General features: G+C 44.1%; 1 protein-coding gene across 1 annotated transcript; it reads left to right on the top strand.

The window, feature by feature from the left end:
* Positions 1-10,761: 10,761 nt before the first annotated feature.
* Positions 10,762-11,271, top strand: LOC119935828 (signal peptidase complex subunit 1-like). Its single transcript, XM_038755328.1, has one exon. It carries the CDS (start codon positions 10,773-10,775, stop codon positions 11,100-11,102), a length of 330 nt encoding a protein of 109 aa, XP_038611256.1. The 5' UTR covers positions 10,762-10,772; the 3' UTR covers positions 11,103-11,271.
* Positions 11,272-17,458: the final 6,187 nt, after the last annotated feature.

Below are 17,458 nucleotides of genomic sequence, written 5' to 3'. Positions count from 1 at the left end.
ACTGGGTTAGATACAAGTTCATCAGGTTGGACAGAGTCCCTATCCCATGTAGGGCTCATAGTCAAAGTAGGAGGGAGAATAGGCATTGAATCCCCATGTTACAGATGAAGAAACTGAGGCCCAGAGAAGTGAAGTGACTTGCCCAACATCACACAGGAGGCAACTGGCAGAATTAGGATTAGAACCCAGGTCTTCTGAAACCTAGGCTTGTGTTCTTTCCACTAGGTCACACTGGTCCTCTGGGTCTCATCTGGGTACTTCTTTTCTAGCCTTTAGAACAATGCTTGGCATCTTATAAGGTGCCTTATTAATATTAATAAGGCCTTAATAATTACTATTTTAATATTTACTGTGAAGTAGTACTATTTACTACTTAACTATTTACTATTTTTAATGGTATTTGTCAAGCACTTACTATGTGCCAAGCACTGCACTAAATGGTAGGGTACCTCCAAGTTAATCTGGTTGGACATAATCCATGTCCAAGTGGGGCTCACAGTCTTAATTCCCACTTTTCAGATGAGGTAACTGAGGCACAGAGAAGTTAAGTGATATGCCCAAGGCCAAACGGCAGACAAGTGGTAGAGCCAGAATTAGAACTCAGGTCCTTTTGACCTCCAAGTTCAAACTCTTTCCACTAGGCCAAACTGCTTCTCATGCTATTGTTATGATAACTACAACTACCACTACTACTAGTACAGCCTCTCCTCGCCTGTAGTTACTCACCCTGTGAAAGCAGAAGATGATTTGTGAAAGTCACATAACCAACACTTCAGGCTGCCGCTGCTGCTGTTACTACTATTGTTTCTGCCACTTATTCATTCATTCTTTCACTCAGTCATATTTACCGAGGGCTTACTGTGTGAGAACACTGTCCTAAGCGCTTGGGAGAGTACTATATAGCAATAAACAAACACATTCCCTGCCCACAAGTAGCTTGCTCAGGCCTCCACCCCAGGCCCTCTAATGGGAGGTCTCAGGTTGAATTGTCCCACCCGTTCTGGGGACAGTGACCAGGAACAGCAGCGGATTCTTCAGCGGGGAAGTGAATTCCTGTGGCTCCTGGGATGATGACAGGGGGGACGAGGTTGTACAGCATCCCCCAAGGGCCCAAATCCCACCACAACAGGGCATCTGGTGCCACTTCGGGAATACGTCTCCCACTCAGAGACTCAGCTGCCGGCTGAGCCGGGCAGCAAGGCCAGGTTTGTCTTTGAGCCTCGGTGTCTCACAGCCCACCCTGATCCACCCCAGAGCTTTGGATGTCTTCTGGTAGGTTCCCTGGAGTGGGGGGATGTGGTCAAACTTAGGCACACACCATTTCCGACATCCATTCTCCTCTCCTGTCCCAGTCTCAGTCCCGGCTAACCCAGCGGGCCTGGCCAGGCCACCCAAGCAGGATCCTAACGCTGGCTCATTTTCGCCATCAAGTTAGCCTACCTGCTGAGTGACCTGGGGAGCGACAAGCAGGAGAGGTACCTTGCCTTCTCCCCAAGTCTCACACTCAGCACTTGTATGCACACAGCCACTTGGATCACATTTGTACATCTCACTCTATGAATTCCACCATTAAAACATTTATTTTTCAATTGTCTGTCTTTCCAGACTCTTCTGTAAAAAATGTGTGTCCATCCATCACCCCCGTTAGTCTACAAGCTCCCTGGGGGCGGGATTCGGGTCTTCTATCACCACTGTACTCTCCTGAGTGCTTAGAACAGTTCTTTTCATGGAGTACATATTTGTACTGCCTCATGTTTGTACGTATTTATTACTCTATTTATTTATTCATTTTACTTGCACATATCTATTCTATTTATTTTATTTTGTTAGTATGTTTGGTTTTGACCTCTGTCTCCCCCTTTTAGACTGTGAGCCCACTGTTGGGTAGGGACTGTCTCTATATGTTGCCAACTTGTACTTCCCAAGCGCTTAGTACAGTGCTCTGCACACAGTAAGCGCTCAATAAATACGATTGATGGTGATGATGATGATGATGATGAGTAGGCACTCAGTAAAGACTATTGATTGTCCTTCTTCAGATATTCTTTAGAACGGAGAGGAAGCCTTGCCCTTTCCCTCAGGAGCTTTAAATTTGGGTGGTGATGGTCTTGTCCCGCAGACCTTTTCCAGTGTTTCGCACGAAATCCGTCATTGGTCATAACTGAGAAAAAAAACCAGTTTTTTCCTTTGTCTTTGCCCGCTTTGCTTGACCAGGGATTCTTACCTTAAAGACTACTGCCACCCACAGGCCATAACGAGGTACTGCACAATTACGTCCTGGAGTAAGACCTTTCTATGATGAGGATAATCAATCAATCAATCAATCAATCAATCAATCGCATTTATTGAGCGCTTACTGTGTGCAGAGCACTGTACTAAGCGCTTGGGAAGTACAAGTTGATAACGTATAGAGACAGTCCCTACCCAACAGCGGGCTCACAGTCTAGAAGGGGGAGACAGACAACAGAACAACACATATTAACAAAATAAAATAAATAGAATAGCAAATATGCACAAGTAAAATAGACTAATAAATAATCAATCGTATTTATTGAGCGCTTACTGTGCGCAGAGCACTGTACTAAGCGCTTGGGAAGTACAAGTTGGCAACCTACAGAGACAGTCCCTAACCAACAGTGGGCTCACAGTCTAGAAGGGGGAGACAGAGAACAAAACCAAACATATTAACAAAATAAAATAAATAGAATAGATATGTACAAGTAAAATAAATAAATAAATAGAGTAATAAATATGTACAAACATATATACATATATACAGGTATAATAATACCTATATATAGGATAATAATAATGATGGCATTTATTAATAATAATTATTAATATTAATACTGTTATAAAATTATTTATATTAATTAATAAAATCAATAATTATTGTGTCATTTATTAAGCACTTACTATGTGCAAAGCACTGTTCTAAGCGCTGGGGAGGTTACAAGGTGATCAGTTTGTCCCACAGGGCGCTCACAGTCTTAATCCCCATTTTACAGATGAGGTCACTGAGGTCACCCCTGCCCACAAGGAGCTTACAGTCTAGAGGGAAAGACAAATAATAACTGTGGTATTTGTTAAGTACTTACTATGTGCCAGGCACTACTAAGCACTGGGGTGGATACAAGCAAATCTCTCGCCCCGTCCCTCCTCCCCTCCTTAACTTCCATCTTCAACCGCTCGTTCTCCACTGGTTCCTTCCCCTTTGCCTTCAAACATGCCCACATTTCCCCCATCCTAAAAAAACCCTCTCTTGACCCCACCTCCCCTTCTATTTATCGCCCTATCTCCCCCCTACCATTCCTTTCCAAACTCCTTGAAGGAGTCGTCTACACCCGCTGCCTCGAATTCCTCAACGCCAACTCTCTCCTTGACCCCCTCCAATCTGGCTTCCGCCCCCTAAATTCCACGGAAACTGCCCTCTCAAAGGTCACCAATGACCTCCTGCTTGCCAAATCCAATGGCTCCTACTCTATCCTAATCCTCCTCGACCTCTCAGCTGCCTTCAACACTGTGGACCACCCCTTTCTCCTCAACACGCTATCCAACCTTGGCTTCACAGACTCTGTCCTCTCCTGGCTCTCCTCTTATCTCTCTGGCCGTTCATTCTCAGTCTCCTTTGTGGGCTCCTCCCCCACTCCCCCCGCCATCCCCTTACTGTAGGGGTTCCTCAAGGGTCAGTTCTTGGTCCCCTTCTGTTTTCTATCTACACTCACTCCCTTGGTGAACTCATTCGCTCCCACGGCTTCAGCTATCATCTCTCCGCTGATGACACCCAAATCTACATCTCTGCCCCTGCTCTCTCTCCTTCCCTTCAGGCTCGGGTCTCCTCCTGCCTTCAAGACATCTCCATCTGGATGTCTTCCCGCCATCTAAAACTCAGTATGTCCAGGACTGAACTCCTTATCTTCCTTCTCAAACCCTGCCCTCTCCCTGACTTTCCCATCACTGTAGATGGCACTTACCATCCTTCCCGTCTCACAAGCCCGCAACCTTGGTGTCATCCTTGACTCAGCTCTCTCCTTCACCCCTCACATCCAATCTGTCACCAAAATCTGCCGGTCTCACCTCCGCAACCTCGCCAAGATCTGCCCTTTCCTCTCCAACCAAACTGCTACCCTGCTGGTTCAATCTCTCATCCTATCCCGACTGGATTACTGCATCGGACTCCTCTCTGATCTCCCATCCTCCTGTCTCTCCCCACTTCAGTCTATACTTCATGCCGCTGCCCGGATCATCTTTGCGCAGAAACACTCTGGGCATGTTACTCCCCTCCTCAAAAATCTCCAGTGGCTACCAGTCAACCTACGCATCAGGCAAAAACTCCTCACTCTCGGCTTCAAGGCTGTCCATCCCCTCGCCCCCTCCTACCTCACCTCCCTTCTTTTCTTCTCCAGCCCAGCCCGCACCCTCCGCTCCTCTGCCGCTAACCTCCTCACCGTTAGGCCTCGTTCTCACCTGTCCCGCTGTCGACCCCCGGCCCACATCCTCCTCCTGGCCTGGAATGCCCCCAATCCCTCTGCATATCCACCAAGCTAGCTCTCGTCCTCCCTTCAAAGCCCTGCTGAGAGCTCACCTCCTCCAGGAGGCCCTCCCAGACTGAGCCCCCTCCTTCCTCTCCCCCTCGTCCCCCTCTCCACCTCCCGTCTTACCTCCTTCCCTTCCCCACACACCTGTATATATGTATATATGTTTGTACTTTTTTTTACTCTATTTATTTTACTTGTACATATCTATTCTATTTATTTTATTTTGTTAATATGTTTGGTTTTGTTCTCTGTCTCCCCCTTCTAGACTGTGAGCCCACTGTTGGGTAGGGACTGTCTCTATATGTTGCCAACTTGTACTTCCCAAGCGCTTAGTACAGTGCTCTGCACACAGTAAGTGCTCAATAAACACGATTGATTGATTGATTGATTATTTTGTTAATATGTTTTGTTTTGTTGCCTGTCTCCCCCTCCTGGACTGTGAGCCCGTTGTTTTGTAGGGACCGTCTCTATATGTTGCCAACTTGTAGTTCCCAAGCGCTTAGTACAGTGCTCTGCACACAGTAAGCACTCAATAAATACGATTGAATGAATGAATGAAAAGTAAATCAAGCTGGACATGGTCCCTGTCCCACATAGAGCTCAAAGTGACTTGCCCATGCAACAGACAAATGGAAGAGCTAGGATTAGAAAACATGACTTTCTGACTTTCAGGCCTGTGCTCTTTCCACTAGGCCATGCTGCTTTCCAGTTGTGCTGACTCTGGTTAAAAACCATTTACATGGAATGACATATATAATAAATATAAATTAGCACAAAGTAATGAGACAGTAGAGTGGCATTAGTGGACAGAATCTCTGGCCAGGGTCTGTCTCTCTGGCTGGCTTCTAAACTCCTCGAGGGCAGGGATGATGTCTTAAGAGAAGCAGCGTGGCTTAGTGGAAAGGGCCCGGGCTTGGGAGTCAGAGGTCATGAGTTCTAATCCTGCCTCCGCCACATGTCAGCTGTGTGACTCTGGGCAAGTCACTTCACTGCTCTGTGCCTCAGTGCCCTCATCTGTCAAATGGGGATTAAGACTGTGAGCCCCACGTGGGACAATCTGATTACCTTGTATCTACCCTAGCGTTTAGAACGGTGCTTGACACATAGTAAGCGCTTAACAAATACTATCATTATTATTATTTTTATTATTATTATTACTAACTCTATTCTTCTCTCCCAAGCGCTTAGTGCAGCAATCTGCACATCATCATCATCATCATCAATCGTATTTATTGAGCGCTTACGATGTGCAGAGCACTGTACTAAGCGCTTGGGAAGTACAAATTGGCAACATATAGAGACAGTCCCTACCCAACAATGGGCTCACAGTCTAAAAGGGGGAGACAGAGAACAAAACCAAACATACTAACAAAATAAAATAAATAGAATAGATATGTACAAATAAAATAAATAAATAAATAAATAGAGTAAAAAATATGTACAAACATATATACATATATACAGGTGTTGTGGGGAAGGGAAGGAGGTAAGATGGGGGGATGGAGAGGAAGGAAGGGGCTCAGTCTGGGAAGACCTCCTGGAGGAGGTGAGCTCTCAGTAGGGCCTTGAAGGGAGGAAGAGAGCTAGCTTGGCGGATGGGCAGAGGGAGGGCATTCCAGGCCAGGGGAATGACGTGGGCCGGGGGTCGATGGCGGGACAGGCGAGAGCGAGGTACGGTGAGAAGATTAGCAGTGGAGGAGCGGAGGGTGCGGGCTGGGCTGGAGAAGGAGAGAAGGGAGGTGAGGTAGGAGGGGGCGAGGTGATGGACAGCCTTGAAGCCCAGGGTGAGGAGTTTCTGCCTGATGCACAGATTGATTGGTAGCCACTGGAGATTTTTGAGGAGGGGAGTGATATGCCCAGAGCGTTTCTGGACAAAGATAATCCGGGCAGCAGCATGAAGTATGGATTGAAGTGGAGAGAGACATGAGGATGGGAGATCAGAGAGAAGGCTGATGCAGTAGTCCAGATGGGATAGGATGAGAGCTTGAATGAGCAGGGTAGCGGTTGGGATGGAGAGGAAAGGGCGGATCTTGGCAATGTTGCGGAGCTGAGACCGGCAGGTTTTGGTGACGGCTTGGATGTGAGGGGTGAATGAGAGAGCGGAGTCGAGGATGACACCAAGGTTGCGGGCTTGTGAGACGGGAAGGATGGTAGTGCCGTCAACAGAGATGGGAAAGTCAGGGAGAGGGCAAGGTTTGGGAGGGAAGACAAGGAGTTCAGTCTTCGACATGTTGAGCTTTAGGTGGCGGGCAGACATCCAAATGGAGATGTCCTGAAGGCAGGAGGAGATGCGAGCCTGGAGAGAGGGGGAGAGAGCAGGGGCAGAGATGTAGATCTGGGTGTCATCAGCATAGAGATGATAGTTGAAGCCGTGGGAGAGAATGAGGTCACCAAGGGAGTGCGTGTAGATCGAGAACAGAAGGGGACCAAGCACTGAACCTTGGGGAACCCCCACAGTAAGAGAATGGGAGGGGGAGGAGGAGCCTGCAAAAGAGACTGAGAATGAACGACCGGAGAGGTACGAGGAGAACCAGGAGAGGACGGAGTCTGTGAAGCCAAGGTCAGATAGCGTGTTGAGAAGAAGGGGGTGGTCCACAGTGTCAAAGGCAGCTGAGAGGTCGAGGAGGATTAGGACAGAGTAGGAGCCGTCGGATTTGGCAAGCAGGAGGTCATTGGTGACCTTTGAGAGGGCAGTTTCCGTGGAATGTATGGGACGGAAGCCAGAATGGAGGAGGTCGAGGAGAGAGTTGTTGAGGAATTCTAGGCAGCGAGTGTAGACAACTCGTTCAAGGAGTTTGGAAAGGAATGGTAGGAGGGATATGGGACGATAACTAGAAGGTGAGGTGGGGTCAAGAGAGGGTTTTTTTAGGATGGGAGAGACATGGGCATGTTTGAAGGCAGAGGGGAAGGAACCAGTGGAGAGTGAACGGTTGAAGATGGAAGTTAAGGAGGGGAGAAGGGATGGAGCGAGGAGGCCCGTTGCCATGGAGACGCAGGGCCGGCCGACAGAACCAGAGGTAAGCGACATCTTTCTCGCCGCGTTCCCACCCGGAGGTCCGTTGCCATGGAGACGCAGGGCCGGCCATCCGGACCCGAAGGCAGGCCCCTGCCGTATGGGACATGGACTGTGTGTAATCTGACAAGCGTATTCAGTTATCCAAACTTTTGTTCTTGTCTGGTAGATTCCCCGATTGATGTACTCTAGTTCTGTTCATCGGTGCTTTACACTTATAAAAAATGTGGAGAAAGTAAATTTGTGGGGTCGTTCAAAGAGGTGATTCAATCAGTGGTATTTTTTGACCCCTTATTGCGTACAGAGAACTGTAATAGGCTTTTGGAAGACTACAGTACATCAGAGTTGGTAGACAAAGTGCTACTATTTTACTAGTCTATTTATTTTGTTAATGATGTGCACATGGCTTTAATTCTATTTGTTCTGATGATTTTGACACCTGTATACATGCTTTGTTGTCTGTCTCCCCCTTCTAGACTGTGAGCCCATTATTGGGTAGGGACCATCTCTCTATGCGGCCGACTTGTACTTCCCAAGCGCTTAGTACAGTGCTCTGCGCACAGTAAGCGCTCAATAGATACGATTGAATGAATGAATGAAGGGGGCGTCGTCCTTCTCTCGTCCTCGTCCCCCTCTCCATCCCCCCATCTTACCTCCTTCCCTTCCCCACAGCACCTGTATATATGTATATATGGTTGCACATATTTATTACTCTATTTATTTATTTATTTATTTTACTTGTACATTTCTATCCTATTTATTTTATTTTGTTGGTATGTTTGGTTTTGTTCTCTGTCTCCCCCTTTTAGACTGTGAGCCCACTGTTGGGTAGGGACTGTCTCTATGTGTTGCCAATTTGTACTTCCCAAGCGCTTAGTACAGTGCTCTGCACATAGTAAGCGCTCAATAAATACGATTGATGATGATGATGATGATGTGCACATGGCTTTAATTCTATTTGTTCTGATGATTTTGACACCTGTGTACATGTTTTGTTGTCTGTCTCCCCCTTCTAGACTGTGAGCCCATTATTGGGTAGGGACCATCTCTCTATGCGGCCGACTTGTACTTCCCAAGCGCTTAGTACAGTGCTCTGCGCACAGTAAGCGCTCAATAGATACGATTGAATGAATGAATGAAGGGGGCGTCGTCCTTCTCTCGTCCTCGCCCCCCCTCCATCCCCCCATCTTACCTCCTTCCCTTCCCCACAGCACCTGTATATATGTATATATGGTTGCACATATTTATTACTCTATTTATTTATTTATTTATTTATTTTACTTGTACATTTCTATCCTATTTATTTTATTTTGTTGGTATGTTTGGTTTTGTTCTCTGTCTCCCCCTTTTAGACTGTGAGCCCACTGTTGGGTAGGGACTGTCTCTATGTGTTGCCAATTTGTACTTCCCAAGCGCTTAGTACAGTGCTCTGCACATAGTAAGCGCTCAATAAATACGATTGATGATGATGATGATGATGTGCACATGGCTTTAATTCTATTTGTTCTGATGATTTTGACACCTGTGTACATGTTTTGTTGTCTGTCTCCCCCTTCTAGACTGTGAGCCCATTATTGGGTAGGGACCATCTCTCTATGCGGCCGACTTGTACTTCCCAAGCGCTTAGTACAGTGCTCTGCGCACAGTAAGCGCTCAATAGATACGATTGAATGAATGAATGAAGGGGGCGTCGTCCTTCTCTCGTCCTCGCCCCCCCTCCATCCCCCCATCTTACCTCCTTCCCTTCCCCACAGCACCTGTATATATGTATATATGGTTGCACATATTTATTACTCTATTTATTTATTTATTTATTTATTTTACTTGTACATTTCTATCCTATTTATTTTATTTTGTTGGTATGTTTGGTTTTGTTCTCTGTCTCCCCCTTTTAGACTGTGAGCCCACTGTTGGGTAGGGACTGTCTCTATGTGTTGCCAATTTGTACTTCCCAAGCGCTTAGTACAGTGCTCTGCACATAGTAAGCGCTCAATAAATACGATTGATGATGATGATGATGATGTGCACATGGCTTTAATTCTATTTGTTCTGATGATTTTGACACCTGTGTACATGCTTTGTTGTCTGTCTCCCCCTTCTAGACTGTGAGCCCATTATTGGGTAGGGACCATCTCTCTATGCGGCCGATTTGTACTTCCCAAGCGCTTAGTACAGTGCTCTGCGCACAGTAAGCGCTCAATAGATACGATTGAATGAATGAATGAAGGGGGCGTCGTCCTTCTCTCGTCCTCGTCCCCCTCTCCATCCCCCCATCTTACCTCCTTCCCTTCCCCACAGCACCTGTATATATGTATATATGGTTGCACATATTTATTACTCTATTTATTTATTTATTTATTTATTTTACTTGTACATTTCTATCCTATTTATTTTATTTTGTTGGTGTGTTTGGTTTTGTTCTCTGTCTCCCCCTTTTAGACTGTGAGCCCACTGTTGGGTAGGGACTGTCTCTATGTGTTGCCAATTTGTACTTCCCAAGCGCTTAGTACAGTGCTCTGCACATAGTAAGCGCTCAATAAATACGATTGATGATGATGATGAGGATGTGCGCATGGCTTTAATTCTATTTGTTCTGATGATTTTGACACCTGTGTACATGTTTTGTTGTCTGTCTCCCCCTTCTAGACTGTGAGCCCATTATTGGGTAGGGACCATCTCTCTATGCGGCCGACTTGTACTTCCCAAGCGCTTAGTACAGTGCTCTGCGCACAGTAAGCGCTCAATAGATACGATTGAATGAATGAATGAAGGGGGCGTCGTCCTTCTCTCGTCCTCGTCCCCCTCTCCATCCCCCCATCTTACCTCCTTCCCTTCCCCACAGCACCTGTATATATGTATATATGGTTGCACATATTTATTACTCTATTATTTATTTATTTATTTATTTTACTTGTACATTTCTATCCTATTTATTTTGTTGGTGTGTTTGGTTTTGTTCTCTGTCTCCCCCTTTTAGACTGTGAGCCCACTGTTGGGTAGGGACTGTCTCTGTGTGTTGCCAATTTGTACTTCCCAAGCGCTTAGTACAGTGCTCTGCACATAGTAAGCGCCCAATAAATACGATTGATTGATTGATTCTCTCCCGCCGGGTTCCCGCCAGGAGGCCCGTTGCCATGGAGACGCGGGACCGGCCGTTTGGTCCCTTCCAAGCGCGCGCCGCGCCCCCGTTGCCATGGAGACGCGGCCCGGCCGCTGCGAGGATGCGGATGCTCCAGGCGGTCGCGTCTCCCGCCGGACGGACCCAACGCTCGCCGCGGGCGGGGAGCCCCGTCCCCAACCGCCCCGGGATGGATTTCGAGGGCCAGAAGCTGGCCGAGCGGCTGTTCAAGGCCATCATTCTGGCCTCGGCGGCCATCGGCTTCGTGTCCGGCTACGTGGCCGAGCAGTTCTGCTGGACGCTCAGCATCCTGGCGGTCGGCGTGGTGGGGTCGTGCTTGCTGGTACTCCCCGCCTGGCCCCTGTACCGCCAGCACCCCCTCAAATGGCTGCCCGCCCGGGAGCCCGGGAGAGGAAACCCCCCGGCCCGCTGACCGAGCCGCCGTGGAGATGGGAGCCAAACCGGCGCGACTCGAACTCCATCGGCCGACGGGAAAAGAAAAGGGCTGCCTTCAAAGGGACTTTATAGTGGAAAACCTCCCAACTTGGGCTCGGTTTTTGTGAGCTATTTAAATCTGTCATAAAGCTCTTTCCCAAACTGTGTGGGAGCAGGGACCACTTTTGGACTTACTACCGAGCTGCCTTTGGTGATTCACAGTTTGCTATGGGCATTTGGGGTTTTGTTGATGAACATTTAGGCCCATTTTCCTTATACATTTACCTCTGGGCAGGTGACTCCCAAATCCACCTCACTAGAATCGCTCCCTGTCTTCCGCAATCTCCCATCTCCTCCTGCCTCCGGGGCATAACCATTACAACAAATAACAGTAGCGGTACTTATGAAGTCATTATTATTTGCTAAGTTTTGGGCTGGCTATAAGATAATCAGATTGGTCACAGTACCTTCCACATGTGGGCTCAAAGACTATTGAGGGAGGGAGGAAGGGCGAGCAAGTCCATCTCAATCAATCACTTACTGTGTGCAGAGCACTGTACTAAGCGCTTGGAAGAGCACACTATAACAATAAAATAGAGGTGGTAGATAAGTTCCCTGCCCACAACGAGCTTACAGTCTAGAGGGGAGGACAGACGTTAATATAAATAAATAAATTATGGATACGTACATAAGTGCTACGGGGCTGAGGGAGGGGTGAATGAAGGGAGCAAATCCAAGTGCAAGGATGGTGCAGAATCAATCAATCAATCAATCGTATTTATTGAGCGCTTACTGTGTGCAGAGCACTGTACTAAGCGCTTGGGAAGTACAAGTCGGCAACACATAGAGACAGTCCCTACCCAACAGCGGGCTCACAGTCTAGAAGGGGGAGACAGAGAACAAAACCAAACATACTAACAAAATAAAATAAATAGAATAGATATGTACAAGTAAGATAAATAAATAAATAAATAGAGTAATAAATATGTACAAACATATATACATATATACAGGTGTTGTGGGGAAGGGAAGGAGGAAAGATGGGGGAGATGTACTAAGCACTTGGAAGAGCACACTATAACAATAAAATAGAGGTGGTAGATAAGTTCCCTGCCCACAACGAGCTTACAGTTTAGAGTGGAGGACAGACGTTAATGTAAATAAATAAATTATGGATACGTACATAAGTGCTATGGGGCTGAGGGAGGGGTGAATGAAGGGAGCAAATCCAAGTGCACGGATGGTGCAGAAGGGAGGGGGAGATGAAGAAATGAGATGTGACCTTAATAAGGCTTTGGCGATGGGGAGAGTGGTGATCTGCCCGTTGTTGGGTAGGGACCATCTCTATATGTTGCCGATTTGTACTTCCCAAGTGCTTAGTACAGTGCTCTGCACACAGTAAGCGCTCAAAAAATACAATTGAATGAATTAATCTGGCATATATGGACGGGGATGGAGTTCCAGGCCAGAGGGAGGACGTCACAAAGATGTCCCACCGCTACCTCTAGGTCTACATGTTCAAAACTGAACTCAGTTTCCCTCCCAAATCCTCTCCTCCACCTAACTTTTCTTAATTTTTCCTAACATCATCCTCCCAGCCTCTCAAGCCTGCAATTTTGGCATTATCCTTGACATTTCCCTCTCTTTCCACCTGCATATTCAGTTTATCACTAAATCCCTTTTTTTTTTCATGCATTACATTTCCAAGACATATCCTTTCCTGTCCAAATTTGTCACCATGTTGGTCCAGGCACTTTTCATGTTCCAGCTTGACTACTGAATTCTGGTCTTCCAGCCTTCAGTCTCTCCAGTCCATACCTCACTCTGCTGCCTGGATCATTTCTTTAAAATATCATTCTGCATACACCTCCCCACTTCTTAAAAATCTCAAATAAAAATCTCAAATAATCGTCCATTCCTCTCCACACAAGTAGAAACTCTTAACCATTAGACTGTAAACTCATTAGTCAATCAATCAATCAATCAATTTCATTTTTTAAGTGATATTTGTTAAGCACTTAGTATTTGCCAGGCACTGTTCTAAACACTAGAGTAGATACAAGCTAAATAGGTTGGACACAATCCACGCCCCATATGAGGCTTACATTCTTAATCCCCATTTTACAGCTGAGGTAACTGAGGCACAGAGAAGTTAAGTGACTTGCCCGAGGTCACATAGCAGACAAATGGCGGGGTTAGAATTAGAACCCAGGTCCTTCTGACTCTCAGGCCTGTGTTCTATCCACTAATTCGTGTCATATCCCCTTTTCCTTCTTGCCATTAATAATAATAATTGTGGTACTTGTTAAGAGCTTACTATGTGCCAAGCACTGTACTAAGCACCGGAGAAGATACAAGTTAATCAGGTTAGACACAGTCCCTGTCCCACTCAGGGCTTACAGCCCAAAAGGGAGGTATCAAATCCCCATTTTACAGAGGAGGGAACTGAGGCCCAGAAAATTAAGTCACTTGCCCAAGGTCACCAGGTATTTGAGTGTCTCCCCAGCCGACAGTGCTCAGCACGCAGTAAGCTGTCAATATATACCACTGATTTGATGGGCCTGTCAGACAGCCCAATTTGCTAAATCAACAACTACTCTATATTGCTGTACTGTACTTTCCCAAGTGCATAGTAGTAGTAGTAATAATAATAATAATAATAATAATAATGGTATTTGTTAAGTGCTTCCCATGTGCCAAGCACTGTTCTAAGCGCTGGGGCAGATACGACGAAATCAGGTTGTCCCATGTGGGGCTCACAGTCTTCATCCCCATTTTACAGATGAGGTAACTGAGGCACAGAGAAGTTAAGAGGCTAGCCCAAGGTCACACAGCAGACAGGTGGTGGAGCTAGAATTAGAACCCACACCCTCCGACTCCCAAGCCCGTGCTCTTTCCACTAAGCCACGCTGCTGTACAGTACAAGTGCTCTGCACACAGTAAGTGCTCAATAAATATGATTGAATGACTTGAATGAATGCCCTCCCAAGCACTTTATACAGTGCTCTGCAGGCAGTAAGCGCTCAATAAATACGATTGATTAACTACTTTTGGGGAGGTGAAGTGATATAATTCTATTTATTAACTATCTAGATTATTCTATTTATCTATTTTATTGGTATTGACGCCTGTCTACTTGTTTTGTTGTCTGTCTCCCCCTTCTAGACTGTGACCCGTTGTTGGGTAGGGATGGTCTCTACCTGTTGCTGAATTGTATTTTCTGAGCGCTTAGTACTGCGCTATGCACACAGTAAGCGCTCAGTAAATACATTGAATGAATGAATGAAAGTGATGCTAGTAAGGCACTATCGGGTTGGGGCTAAATTGAATTAATCACCACCTAGTCTCCCTTTCCCAACCCATTCCATAGAGAAGTAGCATGGCTCAGTGGAAAGAGCCCGGGCTTTGGAGTCAGAGGTCATGGGTTCAAATCCCTGCTCCGCCGCTTGTCATTCATTCATTCATTCATTCAATCGTATTTATTGAGCGCTTACTGTGTGCATAGAGAAGCAGCATGGCTCAGTGGAAAGAGCCCGGGCTTTGGAGTCAGAGGTCATGGGTTCAAATCCCTGCTCCGCCGCTTGTCATTCATTCATTCGCATTTATTGAGCGCTTACTGTGTGCAGAGCACTGTACTAAGCGCTTGGGAAGTACCAGTTGGCAACATATAGAGACTGTCCCTACCCAACAGCGGGCTCACAGTTTAGAAGGGGGAGACAGACAACAAAACAAATTAACAAAATAAAATAAATTGAATAAATATGTACAAATAAAATAAATAGAGTAATAAATATGTACAAACATATATACAGGTGCTGTGGGGAGGGGAAGGAGGTAAGGTGGGGGGGATGTGGAGGGGGAGGAGGGGGAGAGGAAGGAGGGGGCTCAGTCTGGGAAGGCCTCCTGGAGGAGGTGAACTCTCAGTAGGGCTCTGTCAGCTGTGGGACTCTGGGCAAGTCCCTTCACTTCTCTGAGCCTCAGTTACCTCATCTGTAAAATGGGGATTAAGACTGTGAGCCCCTCGTGGGACAACCTGATCAACTTAATAATAATAATAATGGCATTTATTAAGCGCTTACTATGTGCAAAGCACTGTTCTACGCGCTGAGGAGGTTACAAGGTGATCAGGTTGTCCCACGGGGGCTCACAGTCTTAATCCCCATTTTACAGAGGAGGGAACTGAGGCCCAGAGAAGTGATTGCCCAAAGTCACCCAGCTGACAAGTGGCAGAGCCGGGATTTGAACCCACGAACTCTGACTCCAAAGCCTGGGCTTTTTCCACCGAGCCACGCTGCTTGTTTCCTCCCCCAGCGCTTAGAACAGTGCTTTGCACATAGTAAGCGCGTAATAAACGCCATTATTATTATTTCTCATCAATGTGATTGATGTATTGAATGTATAATTGAACGTATAATTGAATTGAATATAATTCAATTAATATATTAGAATATACATCATAATTAAGAATATTAATTAATATAAAATGCATATGCATATCATTAATTAATAATGTATATGTATATTATATGTCATTATACGATGTATTAAATATACATATAGAGATGATTAATTAATGATATACATTATGAATATATATCAATATATGATGCATTAATATAATATAATTAATATAATATATTATATCCATTCAATATAATTGAATGTATAATTGAACGGCCCGCTCCCTGTATTGAATGTATAATTGAACGTATAATTGAATTGAATATAATTCAATCACTATATTATAATATACATTATAATTAATAATATTAATTAATATAATATACATATGTATATTATTACTTAATAATGTATATGCATATAATATATTATTATATAATGCATTACACAAACATATATAGATTATTAATTAATAATATGCATTATTGATATATATCAATATATGATGCATTAATATAATATAATTAATATAAAATGTTATATTCATTCAATATAATTGAATGTACAATTGAACGGCCCGCTCCCTGTATTGAATGTATAATTGAACGTATAATTGAATTGAATATAATTCAATCAATATATTATAATATACATTATAATTAATAATATTAATTAATATAATATACATATGTATATCATGACTTAATAATGTATGTGCATGTTATATATTATTATATAAAGCATTATATATACATATGTAGATTATTAATTAATAATATACATTCTTAATATATATCAATATATGATGCATTGATATAATATAATTGATATAATATATTCTATTCATTCAATATAATTGAACGTATAACTGAACGGCCCGCTCCCTGTATTGAATGTATAATTGAACGTATAATTGAATTGAATATAATTCAATCAATATATTATAACATACATCATAATTAATAATATCAATTAATATAACATGCATATGTATATTATGAGTTAATAATGCATATGCATATCATATATTATTATAAAATGCATTACACATGCATATATAGATTATTAGTTAATAATATACATTATCAGTATATAACAGTGTATGATGTATTGATATAACATAATTCATGTAATATATTATATTCATTCAATATAATTGAACGTATAATTGAACGGCCCGCTCCCTGTATTGAATGTATAATTGAACGTATAATTGAATTGAATATAATTCAATCAATATATTACAACATACATCATAATTAATAATATTAATTAATATGATATACACATGTATATAATTACTTAATAATGTATATGCATATTACATATCATTATATAATGCATCATATATACATATATAGATCATTAATTAATAGCATACATTATCAATATATAACAATATATGCTATATTAATATAATATAATTGATATAATATATTCTATTCATTCAATATAATTGAACGTATAACTGAACGGCCCGCTCCCTGTATTGAATGTATAATTGAACTGAATATAATTCAATCAATATATTATAATATACATTATAATTAATAATATTAATCAATATAATATACACATGCATATCATTACTTAATAACGTATATGCATATGATATATTATTATATAATGCATCATATATAGATTATTAATTAATAATATACATCATTAACATATAACAATATATGACGCATCAGTATAATATAATTAATATAATATATTCTATTCATTCAATATAATTGAATGTATAATTGAACGGCCCGCTCCCCGTCCCAGGGCGGCCACGCGGGCCGGCCCCGTCGCGCGGGCCGCCGGGGGCATGCTGGGAATTGTAGTCCTTCCCGCCGGAGCGGTGCATTGTGGGGCCCGCGGTCCGCGAGGCCCCCGCGTGGCCAGCCGCCGGGCGCGCCAGGCCGGGGGTGACGTGACCCCCTTCGCGCGCTCCTTCCGCCCTGG

Source organism: Tachyglossus aculeatus, chromosome 12 (genome assembly GCF_015852505.1).
Source record: "Tachyglossus aculeatus isolate mTacAcu1 chromosome 12, mTacAcu1.pri, whole genome shotgun sequence".
Lineage (NCBI taxonomy): Eukaryota > Metazoa > Chordata > Mammalia > Monotremata > Tachyglossidae > Tachyglossus > Tachyglossus aculeatus.
This window is presented reverse-complemented; position numbering and strand designations above follow the sequence as displayed.

Coding starts and splice junctions, on each gene's coding strand:
- LOC119935828 (XM_038755328.1), top strand. CDS start 10,773: ATGCGGATGCTCCAGGCGGTCGCGTCTCCCGCCGGACGGACCCAACGC.